Below are 24,695 nucleotides of genomic sequence, written 5' to 3'. Positions count from 1 at the left end.
TTCCCTCAACTCCCTCTCCTCTCCATCTCCCCATGTCCTCCATGTTATTTGTTATGCTCCACAAATAAGTGAGACCATATGATACTTGACTCTCTCTGCTTGACTTATTTCGCTCAGCATAATCTCTTCCAGTCCCGTCCATGTTGCTACAAAAGTTGGGTATTCATCCTTTCTGATGGAGGCATAATACTCCATCGTTTATATGTACCACATCTTCCTTATTCATTCATCCATTGAAGGGCATCTTGGTTCTTTCCACAGTTTGGCGACCATAGCCATTGCTGCAATAAACATTGGGGTACAGATGGCCCTTCTTTCCACTACATCTGTATTTTTTGGGGAAATACCCAGCAGTGCAATTGCAGGGTCAGAGGGAAGCTCTATTCTTAATTTCTTGAGGAATCTCCACACTGTTCTCCAAAGTGGCTGCACTAACTTGCATTCCCACCAACAGTGTAAGAGGGTTCCCCTTTCTCCACATCCTCTCCAACACACGTTGTTTCCTGTCTTGCTCATTTTGGCCATTCTAACTGGTGTCAGGTGGTATCTCAATGTGGTTTTAATTTGAATCTCCCTGATGGCTAGTGATGATGAACATTTTTTCATGTGTCTGATAGCCATTTGTATGTCTTCGTTGGAGAAGCGTCTGTTCATATCTTCTGCCCATTTTTTGATATGATTATCTGTTTTGTGTGTGTTTAGTTTGAGAAGTTCTTTATAGATCCTGGATATCAACCTTTTGTCTGTACTTTCATTTGCAAATATCTTCTCCCATTTCTTGGGTTGCCTTTTTGTTTTGTTGACTGTTTCCTTTGCTGTGCAGAAGCTTTTGATCTTGATGAAGTCCCAAAAGTTCATTTTCGCTTTTGTTTCCTTTGCCTTTGGAGACATATCTTGAAAGAAGTTGCTGTGGCTGATATCGAAGATGTTACTGCCTATGTTCTCCTCTAGGATTCTGATAGATTCCTGTCTCACGTTGAGGTGTTTTATCCATTTCGAGTTTATCTTTGCTTTACAAACATTTTTAGAGAAAATTGAGGCACAGAGAGGTAAAATGGCTTTCCCAATGCCATAGCTAGTAGGTTAAGCAGCTAGGAGTCTGTATAACTCGCAGTCTTTCCATGCGTGTTGCATGCTGCTTTGTGGCCTTGGCTACAATTTTCTGATGGAAATATTTGAACAGTAGGTCATTCTTAATAATCCCTATCACATCCCTACACTTGGCTTTATGACTAATCATATGCTTGAAAACTCACATTCAACACTTTGGGGAGCTATAACGAGTAGGCAAAGGGAGAACCTTAATGACACATTTCTCTAGTCCTATTCCCCTACCATAGAAGCAGAACTCTCTCAAGTTTCTTGTTATCATTATACACCTAAAGAAAAATAGGAGTTTCAGTTGATGTTTTTAATTTAGCTCTGAGATCATGTACATTCTTTCCTGTTTCAGGAAACTAGTAAAGATTCTAAAGGCTGACAAGGATTATGACACACCAACTCAGAGTTAAAGGAAGCTGTAGGTGATGCTGGCAGGCTGGGTCCAGAGACCCAAAGGGGATCCTGTAGGACTAACCAAGAGTGTTCTTGGCTTCATAAAGGATGGAAATAAACCATGAGCCAGCAGGAAGTGAAAGCAGAGATTCCTAAAGATAGAGAGAGAGCAGATACAGTCAGAGTTTCTGGGAGACTAAGAAAGGAAAGGTGGGAGTCTCATTTGTTCAGGGTCCAGGTGGTTTTATTGCAGATGGTGCTCTGATATAGTTGTCCTCTCAAGCATCTAGGTACCAGTTTGAACAAGGACAAGGGCCCAGATATTATTCTTTGGTGCCAGAGGGCCTTGGTATTGAGAGGTCTAGCCATGGTTGTCTAGAATACACACATGGTAGCTTTGTCCAGTCATACTCACCTTGTCCTTCTTTAAATGTTTCCTATTCTCAAGAAATCATTAACTCCTGTCCTTTATAAGGAGGACATATGCTGTTTGCATTACAAAGCATGTGTAAAGTAGGATAGGGATGGATGTCCTAGCAAGAATAGAAGCAGAAAAAGGAGGGAAAAACAGATTTTTATGGAGTCCTTCAGTTTCCCTGTCTCATTGGCTGAAGTTAGGAATAGTGGGTGGTTAAGTCTACCTATTCTAGTCAGGTGGGTACCTACCTATTAGCTGTACAGTCTAGACCTAGCTTCCCAGGTCTATGTGTATTTGAATTAAGTGTTTTAAGGCAGGTTTCAGGCCTTTATGAGATCAAAGTAGATTACATCAATCTATTCTCCTTAGCTTGTCCTGCTTTTGTAGTTAGATTGGACTGACAGGGCCCACTTTTTATGCACATGTCTCATAAAGTGTTCCTGAGGACTGTGGAAGTCAGTGCATGGGAACAACCCCATCCTTTTGGCCAAGATTGAGCTTGTCTATTTTGAGTATGGTAAAAGGAACCCAGGCTCTGAATCAGTCTTGGAGCAACATTGACTCCCTCTGTATAGCTGACTTTTTCCTCTCCTTTGAACTTGATGCCAGAGACACTCAACAAATCAGAACCCATCTGTACTCAGCACAGCCTATTTATATGCACAATTATTATGGGATGAAAAGAACAATGTAGACATTGTTTCTTGCAAATCAATTCAACAACACCTGTATTTCACAGTCTTGGACTTTGAAATTGACACAGGTATGTTGGGAATTCTTTTTTTTTTTTTTCCATTTTATTTATTTTTTCAGCGTAACAGTATTCATTCTTTTTGCACAACACCCAGTGCTCCATGCAAAACGTGCCCTCCCCATTACCCACCACCTGTTCCCCCAACCTCCCACCCCTGACCCTTCAAAACCCTCAGGTTGTTTTTCAGAGTCCATAGTCTCTTATGGAGGTTCCTCAAAATGTTGAAAATAGAACTACCCTATGACCCAGCAATTGCACTACTGGGTATTTACCCTAAAGATACAAACATAGTGATCCGAAGGGGCATGTGTACCCGAATGTTTATAGCAGCAATGTCTACAATAGCCAGACTATGGAAAGAACCTAGATGTCCATCAACAGATGAATGGATAAAGAAGATGTGGTATATATACACAATGGAATACTATGCAGCCATCAAATGAAATGAAATCTTGCCATTTGCGACGACGTGGATGGAACTAGAGCGTATCATGCTTAGTGAAATAAGTCAATCGGAGAAAGACAACTATCATATGATCTCCCTGATATGAGGACATGGAGAAGCAACATGGGGGGGTAGGGGGATAGGAGAAGAATAAATGAAACAAGATGGGATTGGGAGGGAGACAAACCATAAATGACTCTTAATCTCACAAAACAAACTGGGGGTTGCTGGGGGGAGGTGGGATTGGGAGAGGGGGAGCGAACCATATGTTGGGAATTCTTAAAGACAGCCCTCCCCAGACATAGCAAAACACCCAGTTTACCATACAGTGTGAAGAGTTAGGATTACAAAAGCAAATTCTTTGCAGGTAGCCTGCAGCTGAAAAGTGAGGCATGTAAAACAATTCGGCAGAATAGGAATAGTTTAACCAAACTGTATAATGTTAACAAAAATTAATGAGTATTTCCGATTCTGTCAAATTGTCTAAAAGGCCAAATATATACAAAGAGGAGGGAAAGTTGGTCAGAATGAGTTGGCTACTGGAAGACATCTCTCAGTACAAAGGATTTTCTTGGCCAGACTTAGTCACACCACATTTCCCAAGAATAGATGTGTGTCATGGGCATGTATGAAGGTGCACAGATGAGTTGTGTCTTTCCACTGTCAGCTTTATTCAGTCATAAAGCAAAGTTAATCACAATTATAAAGCAGGTTTAGGATTCCAAAGTCAATGACATTTCACCATGTGGTAAAAATTGGCTTCTTACACATCAAACGGTAGGACATAAGACAAAGCACACAACAAATAACAGAAGGGGTGTAGGAAGTTAATGAACCAAACATGAAGTCCGTCTGTGTGTGTGCAGTTGAGATAAGGCCTCAGTCTGGTCTTGGTCAGCCCTCAGCACTTACTGCTTATTATGTTCAAGCAGTGAAGGATCTCGGTCCTGGTCAGAGATCAGTCGGGTAGAGCCTTTGGTGGCAGTTGCCTTTTTTAAGTGGTCAGACACAGAGACTTCATGTCTGAAGAGTCTGATAATTTGCTGCAAAAATCCTCCCCCTTTTGAAGGGATTTAATTGGGTCTGGGTCCCTGCAGACCTTCTCTGGTTCAACTCATTATCAGTTCTAGGGTGCCAGCTGTTGCTGGTCCCAGCAATATCTTGTAGCTGCAGTACATTTAACTACCTGCATCATCACATGACACAGATCCCTGCTTGACATGAGAGACTCCAGTTTGCTCTCTACAGTGTTCCCTCAGGGGGAGTTGAGAGCAGTCCTAAGAGAAGGAGGAGCTGAAAGACCACTCTGAGAGATACTTATCAGACCTTACATTCCACAGATCCACAGGTCATTTTGTCCATCCCTCTTTTTTTAATTCATAAAATATTTGACATTCAGGGGCACCTGGTGGCTCAGTGGGTTAAGCCTCTGCCTTTGGCTTAGGTCATGATCTCAGGGTCCTGGGATTGAGCCCCACATGAGGCTCTCTGCTCATCAGGGAGCCTGCTTCCCCCTCTCTCTCTCTGCCTGCCTCTCTGCCCATTTGTGATCTCTCTGTCAAATAAATAAATAAAACCTTTGAAAAATATTTGACAGTCAAAAAGAAACATAGATTATATAATGGGTACCTATGTACTTACTCTCCAACCTAAGAAATAGTTCATTACAAATACATTATTTCTCCTCTCCCTCTCTGCTCTTTACCTTTCTTTTCCTTCCTTCCATCTTCTTTCTCTCTGTACTCTCTTGAATTTGCATGTGTCATTGTCATATTTTTGTATAAGTTCTGTAAATATATATGCATTCCTATATATTATGTGGCATTCCTTTGTAGGTTTTTAAACCTCATATAAGTGGAATAGATAGAGATGAGATAAGGCTGCATAGGAAAGAAACCACGGGATTGATGAGCATGGGATTTAAGGTTCCTATGACATCATAGCTTTTATTTATTTTTTAATTTTTTTATATTTTATTTAAATTCAATTAATTAACATATAGTATATTACTAGTTTCAGAGGTAGAGTTCAGTGATTCATCAGTGGCATATAACACCCATTGCTAATTACATCATATGCCCATCTTAATGCCCATCACCCAGTTACCCCATCCCCCCCATCCACCTCCCCTCAGCAACCTTCAGATTGTGTCCTATAATTAAGAGTCTTTTATGGTCTGTCTTCCTCCCTGATTTTGTCTTATTTTATTTTTCCCTCCCTTCCCCTATAATCCTGTTTTGTTTCTTAAATTCCACATATGAATGAAATCATATGATAATTTTCTTTCTCTGATTGACTTAATTTGCTTAGCATAATACCCTCTAGTGCCATCCACATAGATATAAATGGTAAGATTTCATTGTTTTTGATGGCTGAGGAATATTCCATTGTGTGTGCATGTGTGTGTGTGTATACACACCATATCTTCTTTATTCATGAGTCTGTTGATGAACATCTCAGCTCTTTCCATAGTTTGGCTATTGTGGACATAGCTGCTGTACACATTGGGGTGCAGGTGCCCCTTTGGATCACTATGTTTATATCCTCTGGATAAATACCTAGTAGCATAATTGCTAGGTCATAGGGTAGCTCTGTATTTAACTTTTTGAGGAACCTCCATACTGCTTTCCAGAGTGGTTGTAACAGCTTGCATTCCCACCAGCAGTGTAAGAGGGTTTCCCTTTCTCTGAATCCTCACCAACATTTGTTGTTTCCTGAGTTGTTCAGGAATCCTGAATCCTATTGTTAAGCCATCCTGGCTGGTGTGATGTGGTATCTCATTGTGGTTTTGATCTTTATTTCCCTGATGCCAAGTGATGTTGAGCATTTTTTTTCATGTGTCTGTTGGTCATTTGTATATCTTCTTTGGAAAAATGTCTGTTCAGCATCTTAGCTTTTATTTTTTTCCTTTTTAAAAATTTTTTTTAATTTCCTTTCAGTGTTCCAGAATTCATTGTTTATGCAATACACCCCGTGCAATACGTGCCCTCCACAAAACCCACCACTAGGCTCACCCAACCGCCCACCTCTCTCTCCTCCAAAACCCTCAGATTGTTTTTAAGAGTCCACAGTCTCTCATGATTCGTCTCCCCTCCAATTTCCCCCAACTCCCTTCTCCTCTCCATCTCCCCATGTCCTCCATGTTATTTCTTATGCTCCACAAATAAGTGAAACCATATGATAATTGACTTTCTCTGCTTGACTTATTTCACTCTGCATAATCTCTTCTAGTCCCATCCATGTTGATACAAAAGTTGGGTATTCCTCCTTTCTGATGGAGGCATAATACTCCATAGTGTATATGAACCACATCTTCCTTATCCATTCGTCTGTTGAAGGGCATCTTAGTTCTTTCCACAGTTTGGCGACCGTGGCCATTGCTGCTATGAACATTGGGGTACAGATGGCCCTTCTTTTCACTACATTCATTTCGTTGGGGTAAATACCCAGTAGTGCAATTGCAGGGTCATAGGGAAGCTCTATTTTTCATTACTTAAGGAATCTTCACACTGTTTTCCAAAGTGGCTGCACCAACTTGTGCATTCCCACCAACAGGGTAAGAGGGTTCCCTTTTTTCTATATCCTCTCCAACACGTATTGTTTACTATCTTGTTAATTCTAGCCATTCTAACTGGTGTCAGGTGGTATCTCAATACGGTTTTGATTTGAATCTCCCTGATGGCTAGTGATGATGAACATTTCTTCATGTGTCTGTTAGCCATTTGTATGTCTTCATTGGAGAAGTATCTGTTCATGTCTTCTGCCCATTTCCTGACATGATTATCTATTTTGTGTGTGTTGAGTTTGAGGAGTTCTTTATAGATCCTGGATATTAGCCTTTTGTCTGTTTTGTCATTTGTGAATATCTTCTCCCATACCATGGGTTGCCTCTTTGTTTTGTTGACTGTTTCCTTTGCTGTGCAGAAGCTTTTGATCTTGATGAAGTCCCCAAAATTCATTTTCACTTTTGTTATCTTGAAAGAAGTTGTAGCACCATAGCTTTTAAATTGAGTAGCAGGTTCACCAAAATTTAATGTATTATTAAAAGTAAGTAAGTAAAAAAATGAGGAATAAGAGCACCCTGTGTGAACTAATGATGAGTACCTCATAGACTGAGAGTATTAATCCAATTCTGGATACCAGAGACTAAAACAACAATAATAAAAGATAGGCTATATATTGTTTGTGTCCATCTACACTTTTATGTTTTTCATGTGGTAATATTTGTGAGATTCATTCAAGTCAATATATGAAGTTATTTATTCACTCTTACCCCCACTTCCCCTGCTAGACTAGGCCTTCTCCAAAATCCTCCAGAGTGCTAAGTGTTCAACCATTTCCTTGTAATCCTTCCTGGCCAGCAGCCTGTGGCCACCTTGGTACTCTTACTGCTCATCCCAAGTCTGATATGCAGGTCTCCTTAGCCTGCTTGAATTTCCAAGTTCACCCAAGACAAACATCTAACTTATTTCATATTCTGGAGGGCTTACAAATATTCTGGGAAAGAAAAGACCCATGGTAGCAATGCTTGTGTGGTTTACTACATCCTGCTCCCCATATGTGTGTCTTACAAACACATACAAGGATTGATGCTGTGGTCTGAGACAGAGTCCTTGGTTGTAGGACAAAGGCTTTCTCTAAGAGCATCTAGTTTACCAATGTATCAATGTCATACTGCTAAACTAACCTGCCTAAATTTGACCAAACCCACCCCATATGGTACTCCAAAACAATGACAGCCTTAGCATCCTGCTGTGCCCATGAGCCAACTCTCATGGAACTACTGTCCACATTCCTCCAGTAAAAAGCCTTTTCTTCCTTCTTACCTAGGACCTGATCCGAAGAGATATCCTGTACTACAAAGGCCGCATTGACATGGATAAATATGAAGTAGTTGACATTGAAGATGGCAGAGATGATGACTTTAACGTCAGCATGAAAAATGCCTTCAAGCTTCACAACAAGGAGACTGAGGAGATACATCTATTCTTTGCCAAAAAGCTGGAGGAGAAAATACGCTGGCTCAGGGCTTTCAGAGAAGAGAGGAAAATGGTACAGGAAGATGAAAAAATTGGTAAGTGACCTGAGAAGAGAAAGAAGAATATAGCTATGAAGAGCATAGAGGATTTGAATTAGTTTTCATTTTTCCAGAAGCAGAGGGAAGATTTCTGTTGCAAACTGACCTAATCTATTTTGGTGGTCTCCTATTACTATTATTAGGTCCTTTTTGCTAGATATCAGTTTCTACTAGTCAGAGTTAAGTGAGAGTTATAATTTGCCCCCTTCACAGTCTCATGCCTAGATAAGACTATTACACTGGAGGCAAGCCTCAATCTCAATTCTCCCAAGCATACAAACATTTATTAGCAAATAAACACAAAAGAAGTCATACAACCTGTTCTGTAATCTCAGTGAAGTCCCATTTTTGTTCTTAGATACATGGCAGCATCTTCTGTGAAGAGGTTAGTCAAGGAAGAGTTGGTGATATTATAGCAACAGGCTTCAACTAACTTTCTACTTAGAGTCTGGTGACAAAATCCTCTGATGGAGAATAAGACATAATACCTGTTTTAAATCTTGAGCTTAAGGCTTCCTTCTGAAGGGTAAAAGCTAGAAGGCTCACTAGATTTTTTTTTTATCTGCCCCTTCAAAACCCTTCAAGAGGTGATTTCTTAACACATTAAACACTCAGAAGTCTTTGCTCCAGAGACTACTACTTCCAGCAGTTCAGTCACTTTAATACAGGAGGCCTAATTAGCCTAACACATATTAAAAATGAATTTTCATTGGTAAAATGAATGTTTTTCAAGATGTACACTAGCCACAAATATCTTACAGTCTACTTAGCCCTCAAAATACCTGGGTATTAAAATCTAGTGAGCCTTACGGTCGCCAAACTGTGGAAAGAACCAAGATGCCCTTCAATGGATGAATGGATAAGGAAGATGTGGTACATATACACGATGGAGTATTATGCCTCCATCAGAAAGGATGAATACCCAACTTTTGTAGCAACATGGACGGGACTGGAAGAGATTATGCTGAGCGAAATAAGTCAAGCAGAGAGAGTCAAGTATCATATGGTCTCACTTATTTGTGGAGCATAACAAATAACATGTAGGACATGGGGAGATGGAGAGGAGAGGGAGTTGAGGGAAACTGGAAGGGGAGATGAACCATGAGAGACTATGGACTCTGAAAAACAACCAGAGGGTTTTGAAGGGGCGGGGTGGGGGGTGGGAGGTTGAGGAACCAGGTGGTGGGTAATAGGGAGGGCACGTACTGCATGGAGCACTGGGTGTGATGCCAAAACAATGAATACTGTTATGCTGTAAATAAACAAAAAAAAAAAAAAGAAAAGAAAGAAATCACCTCTTGAGTGTGTACGCCGATTAAGGCACTTCAGGTGTTAACTAAATGCCCCTAGAGCACAGATTAAAATTAATGTGCATGTATATATCACACTCTCTGTATAAAAACATTTTAAAATAAATTGTAGAAAATATAGCTGGGTCTAAAACCATGATCACTTGCATGATTCTGTTACACTAAACCATATATATATATATATATATATATATATATATATATATTTTTTTTTTTTTTTTTTTTTTTTTTTTTTTGCTTTAAATAGGTTGTTCCCCTTTTCCAGAGGGTATATAACTAGTAGAAGGATTTTTCATGCTGCTTTCCAGCTGGGGGATTTAGGTGCCATTGACAATAGCTTTGTGGTTTATAAAGTACTATGTAGTCTCTTGCTCATGGTCCTGCTATTCTAGCATAAAAATACCAAACAGCCAAGCTTTGTAATTCATTGAGAAGACACAGTTTCTGTTTTTGCCCCACTCTTAATGAGAGTAGGATTTTTAAAAAATTTTTATTGTGCATGTTAGTCACCATACAATACATCATTAGTTTTTGATGTAGTGTTCCAAGACTCATTGTTTACATATGACACCCAGTGCTCCATGCAACATGTGCCCTCCTTAATACCCACCACCAGACTCACCCTTCCCCCACTCCCTCCCCTCTAAAACTCTCAGTTTGTTTCTCAGAGTCCACAGTCTCTCATGGTTCATTTCCCCCTCCGATTTCCCCCCCACTTCACTTTTCCTTTCCTTCTCCTAATGTCCTCCATGTTATTCCTTATGTTCCACAAGTAACTAAAACCATATGATAATTGACTTTCTCTGATGGACTTATTTCACTCAGCACAATCTCCTGCAGTCCCATCCATGTTGATGCAACAGCTGGATAGGATTTTATATTAAAACACTTATATGCTCAAGCTGGTAGAAACTGCTTCTAGAAAAATGGGCCTACGCATTGAGTCCTGGTGCAAATGGATTCTTCTCTCTTTCAGTGTTGGGATTTAAATGGTTCAGAGATAAGGAAGGATGATCAGAAAGACACTACTTAATCTAATACTAGTTCTTTCCTCAGGTTTTGGGTAGAGTGCACATTAATAATTCATTTTGATGAACCATGAGAGACTGTGGACTCTGAGAAACAAACTGAGGGTTTTGGAGGTGAAGGAGGTGGGGGTTAGGTGAGCCTGGTGGTGGGTACTAAGAAGGGCACGTATTGCATTGAGCGTTGGGTGTGCTACATAAACAATGAATCTTGGGGGGCTCCTGGGTGGCTCAGTGGATTAAGCCGCTGCCTTCGGCTCAGGTCATGATCTCAGGGTCCTGGGATCGAGCCCCGCATCGGGCTCTCTGCTCTGCAGTGAGCCTGCTTCCTCCTCTCTCTCTGCCTGCTTCTCTGCCTACTTGTGATCTCTGCCTGTCAAATAAATAAATAAAATCTTTAAAAAAAAAAGAATCTTGGAACACTGAAAAAATAAAATTAAATTAAAAAATAAATACATAAAAAAGAAAAAAATACATTAAAAAGGTTTTATTTTGCATGGGATGAAGAATTACTGCATTTAAAGCACATCTTGGGGTGCCTGGGTGGCTCAGTGGGTTAAAGCCTCTGCCTTTGGCTCAGGTCATGATCCCAGGGTCCTGGGATCAAGCCTTGCATCAGGATGTCTGCTCAGTAGGGAGTCTGCTTTCTCCTCTCTCTCTGCCTGCCTCTCTGCCTACTTTTGATCTCTGTCTGTCAAATAAATAAAATCTTTAAAAAAAATAATTCATTTTGAGTCCCATTGAAGCCAAATAGCTTTTAACATATGAGTGTTGCAATGGGACATGAGGTAGGATCATACAGAAATACTGTTGGACTGTTTCTTTCAGTGGCAGGCAGCATCAGCCTCTCATTCCACCTAGGTTGTTAGACCTATTAAAGGAATTGTCTTAGTGTGCTTTATGCAGACCCTAGGTCAACTAGAAGATCCCCACCATTCTGTCTGGTTCCATTGTGATATTTCCCACATAATGCCCTAATAACCTGTAACTTTAAGAATCTGCTTCTAATAACAAAGCCTCCAGAAAGTACATTCTTTTTAAAATATTTTTTCAAGTTTTAATTTAAATTCCAGTTAGTTAACATAAAGTGCAATGTTAATTTCAGGTGTACAATTTAGTGATTCCACACCTACACGCAGCACCATATGCTCATTATAAAAACTGTACTCCTTAATTCCCATCACCTATTTAACTCCTCCACCAGACCACCACCCATCTGGTAACAATTCCTTTGATCTCTATATTAAAAAAAAATCTCTTTCTGGTTTCCTTCTCTCTTTTGTCCCCCCCATGCTCATTTTTTTCTTAAATTCAACATATGAATGAAAGCATATGGTATTTGTCTTTCTCTGATTTATTTAGCTCAGCATAATACACTCAAGCTCCATCCATGATGTAGTACACACACACACACAGGAATATTGCTCAACCATAAAAAATAACAAAAACTTGCCATTTGAAATGACATGGATGGAGCTACAGGAATTACTTTCTGACAAACCTATATTAACTTTTTAAAAACATTCTTTTTTTTCTAATTACAATGATATCACTTTTGTTGTAGGCAATTTTGGGGAAAAATACAGAAAAATAGAAAACTAAAAATCACATTAAAACATTCTACCCAGAAAGAGATAACTTTTATAAATATTTGATATATTTCTTTCCTGTTCTATTGTGTATAAATAAAATACTAGGGCTAAGATGGCTGAATCTTTCTTTATGTCTCCCCCAAACTCTACCTCTCCATGATGAACAGTTCTAATTTTATATCCTCATTTTACATTTAATGTCATATCATTAGCATTTCTCTAAATCATTTATTTTTTTAAATTTGTATTATTTTATTTAAAGTCAATTAATTAACATATAGTATATTATTAGTTTTAGAGGTAGAGTTCAGTGATTCATCAGTGAGATATAACAATCACTGCTAATTACACCACGTGCCCCCCTTTATGCCCATCACCAAGTTACCCCATTCCCCCCATCTTCCTCCCTTCTAGCAAACTCAGATGGTTTCCTATAGTTAAAGGTCTCTTAAGGTATTTCTCTCTCTCTAATTTCATCTAATTTTATGTTTCCCTTCCTACCCCTATGTTCATCTGTTTTGTTTCTTAAATTTTACATGAGTGAAATCATATGGTATTAGCCTTTCTCTGACTGACTTATTTCACCCATAGTAATACCCTCTATTTCCATATATATATATATATATATATATGTGTGTGTATATATATATACATATATATACACACACATATATATATATATATATATATGTATACACACACATACATACATACCACATCTTCTTTATTGATTCATCTGTTGGTGGACATATGGGCTCTTTCCATAGTTTGGCTGTTGTGGACATTGCTGCTATAAAGATTGAGGTGCCCCTTCAGGTCACTATGTTTATATCTTTTGGATAAATACCTAGTAGTGCAGTTGCTGGGTTGTGGGTAGCTCTATTTTTAACTTCTTCAGGAACTTTCCAGAATGTCTGTACCAGCTTGCATTCCCACCAACAGTGTAAGAAGGTTCACCTTTCTCCACATCCTTGCCAACATCCTTGTTTCTCATAAGTTAATTTTACCAGTCTAAATGGTGTGAGATGGGATCTCTTTGTGGTTTTGATTTGTGTTTCCCTGATGCCAAGGGATTTGCAACATTTTTTCATGTGTCTGTTGGCCATTTTTATGTCTTCTTTGGAGATATATCTGTTCATGTCTTCTGCCCATTTCTTGAGTAGATTTTTTCTTTTCTGGGTGTTGAGTTTAATAACTTCCTTATGAAACTTGGATACAAACCCTTTATCTGATAAGACATTTGCAAATATCTTCTCCTTTCTGTAGATTGTCTTTTTGCTTTGTTGATTTTCTTTTGCTGTGCAGGAGTTTTTTATCTTGATGAAGTCCAAAAAGTTCATTATTGCTTTTGTTTCCCTTGCCTTTGAAGACATCTTGAGTAAGAAGTTGCTGTGGCCAAGATCAAAGAAGTTGCTGCCTGTGTTCTCCTCTAGGATTTTGATGGATTCCTGTCTCAACATTTAGGTCATTCATCCATTTTGAGTTTGTTTTTGTGTATGGCATAAGAAAATTGTCTAGTTTCTTCTTCTGCACATGGCTGTCCAATTGTCCCAATACCATTTGTTGAAGGAACGTTTTTCCATTCCATGGTTTTTCCTGATTTGTTAAAGATTAGTTGATCATATAGTTGAAGCTCCATTTCTGGGTTCTGTGTTCTATTCCATAGATCTGTGTGTCTGTTTTTGTGCTGGTACCATACTGTCTTGATGATTACAGCTTTATAATGTAGCTTGAAGTCTGGAATTTGATGCCACCAGGTTTGATTTTATTTTTCAACATTCCTTTGGCTATTTGGAATCTTTTCTGGTTCCATACAATGTTTAGGATTGTTTGTTCCAACTCTATGAAAATTTCTGATGGTATTTTGATAGGGACTGCATTGAATGTGTGATTGCTTTAAGTAGCATAGGCATTTCAACAGTATTTATTCTTCCAATTCATGAACACAAAATGTTATTCCATTTCTTTGTGTCTACCTCAATTTCTTTCCTAAGTGTTCTATAGTTTTCAGAGTACACATCTTTATCTCTTTGGTTAGGTTTATTCCCAGGTATCTTATGAGTTTTAGTGCAATTGTAAATGGGATCAATTCCTTAATTTCTCTTTCTTCTGAAAAGTGAGAATTACAGAACAATGTCCCTGACGAACATGAATGCCAAAATTCTCACCATGATAGTAGCCAGTAGGATCCAACAATACATAAAAAGGATTATTCACCATGACTAAGTGCGATTTATTCCTGGGTTTCAAGTGTGGTTCAGCATCTGCATATCAATCAGTGTGATACACCACATTAATAAAAGTAAGGACAAGAACCCTATGCTCTTCTCAATTGATGTAAAAAATGCATTTGGCAAAATACAGTATACTTTCTTGATTAAAACTCTCTACAGTATAGGGATAGAGGGAACATACCCCAATATCATAAAAGCCATATATGAAGAAAAGTGAATATCATCCTCATTGGGGAAAGATGGAGAGCTTTTCCCCTAAGGTCAGGTACATGACAGGGATACCCAATCTCACCACTGCTATTCAACATAGTATAGAAGTCCTAACTTCAGCAACCAGACAACATAAAGAAATAAAAGGCATCCAAATTGACAAAAAATACGTAAAACTTTCATTTTTCACAGATGACATGATACTCTTATGTAGAAAACCCAAAAGACTCCACCAAAAAATTGTTAGAACTCATGCAGGAATTCAGCAAAGGGGCAGGTTATAAAATCGTTGTACAGATATCAGTTGCATTTCTATATCATAAATCAATCAATTTTTTTTTAAATTATGTTCAGTTAACCACCATATATTACATCACTAGTTTTAGGTGTATCTTCAATGATTCATTAGTTGCAAAAAACACCAGTACCCACAACAACACATGCCCTCATTAATACCCATGACCTGGATACCCCATCACCTCATGCCCTTCCCCCTCTGAAACCCTCAGTTTATTTCCCAGAGTCCACAGTCTCTCATGGTTTGTCTGCCCATCTGACTGCCCCCTTCAGGTTTCCCTCCCTGCCTGTATGATTTTCTGTGTTATTCTTTATGTTCCACATATGGGTGAAACCATATGATAATTGTCTTTCTCCACTTAACTTATTTCACTTAGCATAATCCCCTCCAGTTCCATCGATATTGATATGAATGGTAGGTATTCATCCTTTCTCATGGCTGAGAAATATTCCATTGTATGTATGTATATATATATATGTGTGTGTGTGTGTGTGTGTGTGTATGTGTGTGTGTGTATATATGTGTGTGTATATATATATGTATATATATAAATGGATAAAGAAGATGTATATATGTATACATATATATAGAGAGATGTATACATATATACATCTTCTTTATCCATTTATATATATGCTCTTCCAAAAGGGAATGGATAAAGAAGATGTATACATATATATATATGCATATATATATGCATATATATATATGTATACATCTTCTTTATCCATTCCCCTTTGGAAGAGCATCTCAGCTCCTTCCACATTTTGCCTATTCTGTACATTGCTGCTATGAGCATTGGGGTGAAGGTGCCCCTTCTTTCCACTACATCTGTATCCACCTAGTAGTGCAATTGTTGGGTCAAGGGGGAGCTGTATATTTAACATCTTGAGGAACCTCTATACTGTTTTTCAGAGCGGCTGGACCACTTTGCATTCCCATCAATAGTGAGAGAGGGTTCCCATTTCTCCACCTTCTGGCCAGTGTTTGTTGTTTCTTGCCTTGTTACTTTTTGCCATTCTAGCTGGTATAAGGTGGTGTTTCATTGTAGTTTTAATTTGAATTTCCCTGATGGCTAGTGATATTGAGCATTTTTTCATGTGTCTGTTAGCGATTTGTATGCCTTCCTTGGAGAAGTGTCTGTTCATGTCTTCTGCCTATTTTTTACTTGATTTTATTTTTATTTTTTGTGTGTTGAGTTTGAGAAGTTCTTTATAGATCTTGAATACCAGCAGCTTTTATTTATTATTTTTTATTATGTTATGTTAGTCACCATACAGTACGTCATTTGCTTTTGATGTAGTGTTCCAAGATTCATTGTTCACATATAACACCCAGTGCTCCATTCAAAACATGCCCTCCTTAATACCCATCACTGGGCCAAACCATCCCCTGAACCCTTCACTGCTAAAACTGTCAGTTTGTTTCTCAGAGTCCATAGTCTCTCATTATTCATCTACCCCTCTGATTCCCCCCTTCATTTTTTTCCTTCCTTCACCTAATATCCTCCATGCCATTCCTTGTGTTCCACAAGTAAGTAAAATCATAAGATCATTGCCTTTCTGTACTTAACTTATTTCATTCAGCGTAATTTCTCCAGTCCCATCCATGTTGATGCAAAAGTTGGGTATTGATCCTTTCTGATGACTGAGTAATATTCCATTGTATATATGGACCACATCTTCTTTATCCATTCATCTATTGAAGGGCATCTCGGCTGTATCCACAGATTGGCTATTGTGAACATTGCTGCTATGAACATTGAGGTGCATATGACCATTCTTTTCACTACGTCTGTATCTTTGGGGTAGCTTTTATCTTGTTGAAGTCCTGAAAGTTCATTTTTGCTTTGTTTTCCTTGCCTTTGTAGATGTGTCTTAAAAGAAGTTGCTGTGCCCAATGTCAAAAAGATTACTGCCTATGTTCTTCTCTAGGATTTTGATGTATACCTGTCTTACATTGAGTTTATCTTTTTGTATGGTATAAGAGAATTGATTTTGGGAGGGGTCCTCTCGGCCTCTTGGAGAGAAATTCCTGTTTCCTTCCCCAGAATTCTTCCTTCTTTATTTCTGTATATAGCTGTCCAATTTTCCTAGCACCATTTATTGAAGAGACTGTGTTTTTTCAATGAGATATTTTTCCTGCTCTGTCGAAGATTAGTTGACCATAGAGTTGAGGGTCCATATCTGGGCTCTCTATTCTGTTCCATTGATCTATGTGTGTTTTTTTGTGCCAGTACCATGATGTCTTGGTGATCACAAATTTGTAAGGTAGCTTGAGATCAGGCAACATGGTGCCCCCAGCTTTGTTTTTCTTTTTCAACTTCTCCTTGGCTATTCAGGGTCTTTTCTGCTTCCACACAAATTTTAGGATTGTTTGTTCCACCTCTTTGAAAAATGTTATTGGTATTTTGATTTGGATGGCATTGAAAGTGTAGATTGCTCTGGGCACCATAGTTAACAATGTTTGCTCTTCTAATTCATGAGCATTGGAAGTTTTTCCATCTCTTTGTTTCTTCCTCAATTTCTTTTATAAGTGTTTTGTAGTTTCTAGAGTACAGATCCTTTACCTCTTTGCTAAGTATCTTATGGTTTTTGGTGCTCTTGTAAATGAAAGCATTCCTTAATTACTCTTTCTACACTTATAGCATTAATGTATTGAAAAGAAACTGATTTCTGTGCATTGATTTTTGTATCCCACCATATTGCTGAATTGCTGTATGAGTTCTAGTAATTTGTGGTGGAGTCTGTTTAGTTTTCCATATAAAGTACAGTGTCATCTGTGAAGAGAGATTTTGACTTGTTCTTTGACAATTTGAATGACTTTTATTTCCTTTGGTGTTTGATTGCTGATTCTAGGACTTCTAGAACTATGTTGAGCAATAATGGTGAGAGTTGGCATCTCTGTCATGTTCCTGACCTTAAGGGAAAAGTCCTCTGCTTTTCCCATTGAGAATGATGTTCAGTGTGGGCTTTTCATACAAGGTTTTTATGAAATTGAGCAATGTTACCCCATCCCTACATTCTCGAGGGTTTTAATACATAAAGAAGGCTACATTTTGTCAAATCATTTTTATACGTCATTTGAAAGGATCATATGGTTCTTGTCTTTTGTTTTATTAACGTGCTCTATCGCGTTGATTGATCTGTGAATGTTGAACCATGCTTGCATCCCAGGAATAAAATGTACCTTCTCATGATGGATAATTCTTTTAATGTACTGTTAGATCCTATTGGCTATAATCTTCTGGAGTATTTGGGCATCCATGTTCATCAGGGATATTGGCCTGTAATTCTTTTTGATGGAGTCTTTGCCTGGATTGGGGATCAGGGTAATGTTGGCCTCATAGAACAAGCTTTGAAGTGTTCCTTCTGTTTCTATTTTTTTTTATTGTCACGAATTTTATCTTTTTGTATTTATTTCTTTACTTATTTATATTTTTATCATGTTCATAAGCCACTATATAATACATCATCAGTTTTTGATGTAGTTTTCAACAATTCATTAGTTGGCTGTAACACCCAGTGCTTACCACCACACGTGCCCTTTTTATTTTTGTTGTTTATTTACAGCATAACAGTGTTCACTGTTTTGGAATCACACCCAGTGCTCCATGCAGTACGTGCCCTCCCTATTACCCACCACCTGGTTCCTCAACCTCCCACCCCCACGCCCCTTCAAAACCCTCTGGTTGTTTTTCAGAGTCCATAGTCTCTCATGGTTCATCTCCCCTTCCAGTTTCCCTCAAATCCCTCGCCTCTCCATCTCCCCATGTCCTCCATGTTATTTGTTATGCTCCACAAATAAGTGAGACCATATGATACTTGACTCTCTCTGCTTGACTTATTTCGCTCAGCATAATCTCTTCCAGTCCCGTCCATGTTGCTACAAAAGTTGGGTATTCATCCTTTCTGATGGAGGCATAATACTCCATCGTGTATATGGACCACATCTTCCTTATCCATTCATCCATTGAAGGGCATCTTGGTTCTTTCCACAGGTTGGCGACCATAGCCATTGCTGCAATAAACATTGGGGTACAGATGGCCCTTCTTTTCACTACATCTGTATCTTTGGGGTAAATACCCAGCAGTGCAATTGCAGGGTCATAGGGAAGCTCTATTCTTAATTTCTTGAGGAATCTCCACACTGTTCTCCAAAGTGGCTGCACTAACTTGCATTCCCACCAACAGTGTAAGAGGGTTCCCCTTTCTCCACATCCTCTCCAACACACGTTGTTTCCTGTCTTGCTCATTTTGGCCATTCTAACTGGTGTCAGATGGTATCTCAATGTGGTTTTAATTTGAATCTCCCTGATGGCTAGTGATGATGAATATTTTTTCATGTGTCTGATAGCCATTTGTATGTCTTCATTGGAGAAGTGTCTGTTCATATCTTCTGCCCATTTTTTGATATGATTATCTGTTTTGTGTGTGTTGAGTTTGAGAAGTTCTTTATAGATCCTGGATATCAACCTTTTCTCTGTACTGTCATTAGCAAATATCTTCTCCCATTCCTTGGGTTGCCTTTTTGTTTTGTTGACTGTTTCCTTTGCTGTACAGAAGGTTTTGATCTTGATGAAGTCCCAAAAGTTCATTTTCGCTTTTGTTTCCTTTGCCTTTGGAGACATATCTTGACAGAAGTTTCTGTGGCTGATATTGCAGAGGTTACTGCCTATGTTCTCCTCTAGGATTCTGATAGATTCCTGTCTTGCGTTGAGGTCTTTTATCCATTTCGAGTTTATCTTTGTATACGGTGTAAGAGAATGGTCGAGTTTCATTCTTCTACATATCGCTGTCCAGTTTTCCCAGCACCATTTATTGAAGAGACTGTCTTTTTTCCATTGAATATTTTTTCCTGTTTTGTCGAAGAATATTTCACCATAGAGGTGAGGGTCCATATCTGGGCTCTCCACTCTGTTCCACTGGTCTGTGTGTCTGTTTGTATGGCAGTACCACGCTGTCTTGGTGATCACAGCTTTGTAGTAAAGCTTGAAATCGGGTAACGTGATGCCACCATTTTTGTTTTTGTTTTTCAACATTTCCTTAGAAATTCGGGGTCTCTTCTCATTCCATACAAATTTTAGGATTATTTGCTCCATCTCTTTGAAAAATACCGGTGGAATTTTGATCGGATGGCATTAAAAGTATAGATTGCTCTAGGCAGTATAGACATTTTAACAACGTTTATTCTTCCAATCCAAGAGTATGGAACAGTCTTCCATCTTTTTGTGTCTTCTTCAATTTCTTTCATGAGTTTTCTGTAGTTCCTCGAGTACAGGTCCTTTACCTCTTTGGTTAGGTTTATTCCCAGGTATCTTATGGTTCTTGGTGCTATAGTAAATGGAATTGATTCTCTAATTTCCCTTTCTGTATTTTCATTGATAGTGTATAAGAAAGCCACTGATTTCTGTACATTGACTTTGTATCCTGCCACGTTACTGAATTGCTATATGAGTTCTAGTAGTTTGGGGGTGGAGTCCTTGGGGTTTTCTATATAAAGAATCATGTCATCTGCAAACAGAGAGAGTTTGACTTCTTCCTTGCCAATTTGGATACCTTTTATTTCTCTTTGTTGTCTGATTGCCGTTGCTAGAACTTCTAATACTATTTTGAACAGGTGTGGTGAGAGTGGGCATCCTTGTGTTTCTGATCTCAGCGGGAAGGCTGCAAGCTTTTTCCCATTGAGGATGATATTTGCTGTGGGTCTTTCATAGATAGATTTTATGAAGTCCAGGAATGTTCCCTCCATCCCTATACTTTGAAGCATTTTCATCAGGAACGGATGCTGGATTTTGTCAAATGCTTTTTCTGCATCAATTGAGAGGACCATGTGGTTCTTCTCTCTTCTCTTATTGATTTGTTCTATCACATTGATTGATTTGCGAATGTTGAACCAACCTTGCAACCCAGGGATGAATCCCACCTGGTCATGGTGGATAATCTTTTTAATATGCTGCTGGATCCTGTTTGCTAGGATCTTGTTGAGAATCTTTGCATCCATATTCATCAGTGATATTGATGAATTCTCCTTTTTGGTAGAGTCTTTGCCTGGTTTGGGGATCAGGGTAATGCTGGCTTCATAAAAAGAGACTGGAAGTTTTCCTTCTGCTTCAGTTTTTGGGAACAGCTTCAGGAGAATTGGTGTTATTTCTTCTTTGAAAGTTTGGTAGAATTCCCCAGGGAATCCGTCAGGTCCTGGGCTCTTGTTTTTTGGGAGGTTTTTGATCACTGCTTGAATCTCGTTACTAGATATTGGTCTATTCAGATTGTCAATTTCTTCATGGTTCAATTTTGGGAGTTTGTAGCTTTCCAGGAATGCATCCATTTCATCTAGGTTGCTTAGCTGATTGGCATATAACTGTTGGTAATAATTTCTGATGATTGTTTCTATTTCCTTGGTGTTAGTTGTGATCTCTCCCTTTTCATTCATAATTTTATTAATTTGGCTTTCTCTCTTTTCCTTTGGATTAGTGTGGCCAATGGTTTATCGATATTATTGATTCTTTCAAAAAACCAGCTTCTAGTTTCATTGATACGTCCTACTGTATCTCTCGTTTCTACCTCATTGATCTCTGCTCTAATCTTGATTATTTCCCTTCTTGCATGTGGAGTTGGTTTGATTTGTTGTTGATTCTCCAGTTCTTTAAGGTGTAGAGACAGCTGGTGTATTCTGGATTTTTCTATTTTTTGGAGGGAGGCTTGGATGGCTGTGTATTTCCCCCTTAGAACTGCCTTTGCTGTATCCCATAGGTTTTGGACCGAAGTGTCTTCATTCTCATTGGTTTCCATGAATTGTTTAAGTTCACCTTTGATCTCCTGGTTGATCCAAGCATTCTTAAGCAAGGTGGTCTTTAGCTTCCAGGTGTTTCAGTTCCTTCTGAACCTTTCCTTGTGATTGAGTTCCAGTTTCAAAGCATTGTGATCTGAGAATATGCAGGGAATAATGTCAGTCTTTTGGTATCAGTTGAGTCCTGCTTTGTGACCCAGTATGTGGTCTATTCTGGAGAAGGTTCCATGTGCACTTGAGAAGAATGAGTATTCTGTTGTTTTAGGGTGGAATGTTCTGTATATGTCTATGAGGTCCATCTGGTCCAATATTTCATTCAATGCTCTTATTTCTTTATTAGTTTTCTGCTTCGATGATCTGTCTATTTCCGAGAGAGGCGTATTAAGATCTCCTACTATTATTGTATTCATATCAATATGACTCTTTATCTTGATTAATAGTTTTCTCATGTAATTGGGTGCTCCCATATTGGGGGCATAGATATTCACAATTGTTAGATCATCTTGGTGGATAGTCCCTTTAAGAATTATGTAGTGTCCTTCTGTATCTCTGACTACAGTCTTTAGTTTAAAATCTAATTTATCTGATATGAGAATCGCTACTCCGGCCTTCTTTTGAGGCCCATTGGCATGAAAGATGCTTCTCCATGCCTTCACTTTCAGTCTGGTTGTATCCTTAGGTTCAAAATGGGTCTCTGATAGACAACATATGGATGGGTCCTGTCGTTTTATCCAATCTGCAACCCTGGGTCGTTTTATGGGCGCATTTAGGCCATTCACATTGAGAGTGATTATTGAGAGATAGGTTTTTATTGACATCATGTTACCTTTTAAGTTTTTCTGTCTGTAGATTGTTTCTATATTTCTGTTCAATGATATTCTTAAGATTTTTTCTCTTTTATAGGACCCCCCCCCCCCTTAATGTTTCCTGCAGTGTCGGCTTGGTTGTTGCATAGTCTTTTAAGCTTTGCCAGTCTTGGAAACTCTTTATCTCTCCATCCATTTTAAATGTCAGTCTTGCTGGATAGAGTATTCTTGGTTGCATGTTCTTCTCATTTAGTACTCTAAATAAATTTTGCCAGCCCTTCCTGGCTTGCCAGGTCTCTGTGAAAAGGCCTGACGTTATTCTAATGGGCTTTCTTCTGTATGTAAGGAGCTTCTTTGTCCTAGCTGCTTTTAAGAGGGTCTCTTGTGAAACATAATTCCTCATTCCAATTATAAGGTGTCGTGAGGACTTTCAAGAATCTAAAATCTTGGGAGGAAATCTCTCTGCCTCTAGTACATGAACGTTGTTTCCATTCGTGAGATTGGGAAAATTTTCATAGACAACTTCTTCCACTATATCTTCTAGACTTCTTTCTTTTTCCTCCCCTTCAGGGATTCCAATAATTCTGACGTTGGAACATTTCATGGCATCATTTATTTCCCTGATTCTGTTTTCGTGGCTTCTGAGCTGTTTGTTCCAGGCTTCCTCCTGATCCTTTCTTTCTATCTGTTTGTCCTCCAGATCACTAATTCTATCTTCGGTCTCAGTTACCCTAGCTTTTAGAGAATTTAGATTAGATTGGAACTCATTGAGAACATTGTGAACATCGTCCCTGGTGGCTTTCATTTCTGCCCTAATCAATTCTGTTTGGTCGTCCATGGCTTTCTCCAACCTAGCTATTGCCTGGATAATTGTTAGTCTGAATTCCTTTTCTGACATATTGTCTATGTCGATAGCCATTAGCTCTGTTGCAGAAGGCCCATCCTCTGTATTTTTCTTCTGTTGGGTATTCCTCCTCCTAGTCATTTTGGTAAGAGATGACTGAACAGATGCCGCTGGACTTATCGATTGTGGTGCAGTCAATGTGCACCCTGGAACGCTTCTGTGCAATCAGGATTCCCCACCCAAATGAGAGAAAAAAGAAAAGAAAAAGAAATAGAGAAGAAGATAGATAAAAAAAGGGAAAAGAAAAGAGGAAAAAAAAAAGAGAGAGAGACAGAGATAGGAAAAAAAAGGGAAGATAAAAGAGAAAGCTCAGCCCAAATGGGCCACAATGTAAGATTTGTGAAGTATACAAACAAAAACAGAAAAACAAAAAGACTGATAAAAGTATATGACAAGAGAAAAAAAAATATATATATATTTTATTATATATATATATTTTATTATATATATATATTTTATTATATATATATATATTTTATTATATATATATATATATATATATTTTATTATATATATATATATATATAAGCAAAAATGGAAGAACCTCATCAGAATGAACCCCAAGTATAAGATTTATATATTATCAGGAGAAACACAAATTCACAGAAACACTGACAGAAGGAAAAATTGGGAGAGTGGTTATAAATTCTCAGTGTGGGTGAGGAAGGTTATTTTGATGCTTCCTGAAGGTATCTTGATGTTTTTGTTAAGGGACTCAACTTTCCTAAGTTACAGGGGGATTAGAAACTGGTTTGCCTATAGGGGTAGCATTGATTGGCGAAAGGGGATTACCTTGAAGTTTAACTCTATATGTATAGTAGAAAATAAAAATTAAAAAAGAATAAACTAGACTAAACTAAGTTAAAATTAAAAAAGAATTAAAAAAATAGAAAAGCAAAAGAAAAACTCCGGTGTATGTATCAAAAAGTTCAGGTTAGAAGGTTATTAAAGAATTTGATGTACTGGACATCTTAGTGTGATGGTAAATAGGTTATAAAATTATCTGTATGTATAAAAATATAGAACCAGAATATTGGTAAAGGGTTAAAAATAAAAGTTGTATTTATGAAGTAGTGATGGTTGTTCTCTTGTAGTCTTTTTTTTTTTTTTCTTCCTTCCTGGTTGGTTTTCTGGGGGAGGGGCCTGCCATGTGGGTTTTCAGACAATGATGTTCCCTGAGTTAGGTCCTCCTGCTCCCCTCAAGGGGGTGGGCTCTGAGGAAACTGTTTTTTTTCAGGCTTTTGTTCTCTGGGGGTTTTTATGTTCTTTCATCTGTTTTCTCTCGCCTTGACAGCTTTTGATGGTTTTTGGGGTTTTAGAGGAGAGTAAACTGCACCCC

The 24,695-nt window shown here is 38.4% G+C and overlaps 1 protein-coding gene across 12 annotated transcripts in view; it reads left to right on the top strand.

The window, feature by feature from the left end:
- The window catches only part of ARHGEF9 (Cdc42 guanine nucleotide exchange factor 9), a 240,285-nt gene that overhangs the window by 184,314 nt on the left and 31,276 nt on the right, over window positions 1–24,695 (top strand). For all 12 annotated transcript variants that reach the window (XM_045995752.1, XM_045995760.1, XM_045995751.1 and 9 more), the window contains one exon: window positions 7,942–8,185. In XM_045995752.1, the coding sequence (XP_045851708.1) occupies window positions 7,942–8,185 (244 nt within the window). The remainder of the gene's footprint in view (window positions 1–7,941; window positions 8,186–24,695) is intronic.

The sequence above is a fragment of the Meles meles genome, chromosome X (assembly GCF_922984935.1).
Source record: "Meles meles chromosome X, mMelMel3.1 paternal haplotype, whole genome shotgun sequence".
Taxonomy (NCBI): Eukaryota; Metazoa; Chordata; class Mammalia; order Carnivora; family Mustelidae; genus Meles; species Meles meles.
The sequence above is the reverse complement of the archived record's forward strand: the minus strand, read 5'-3'. Positions and strand labels throughout refer to the sequence as shown.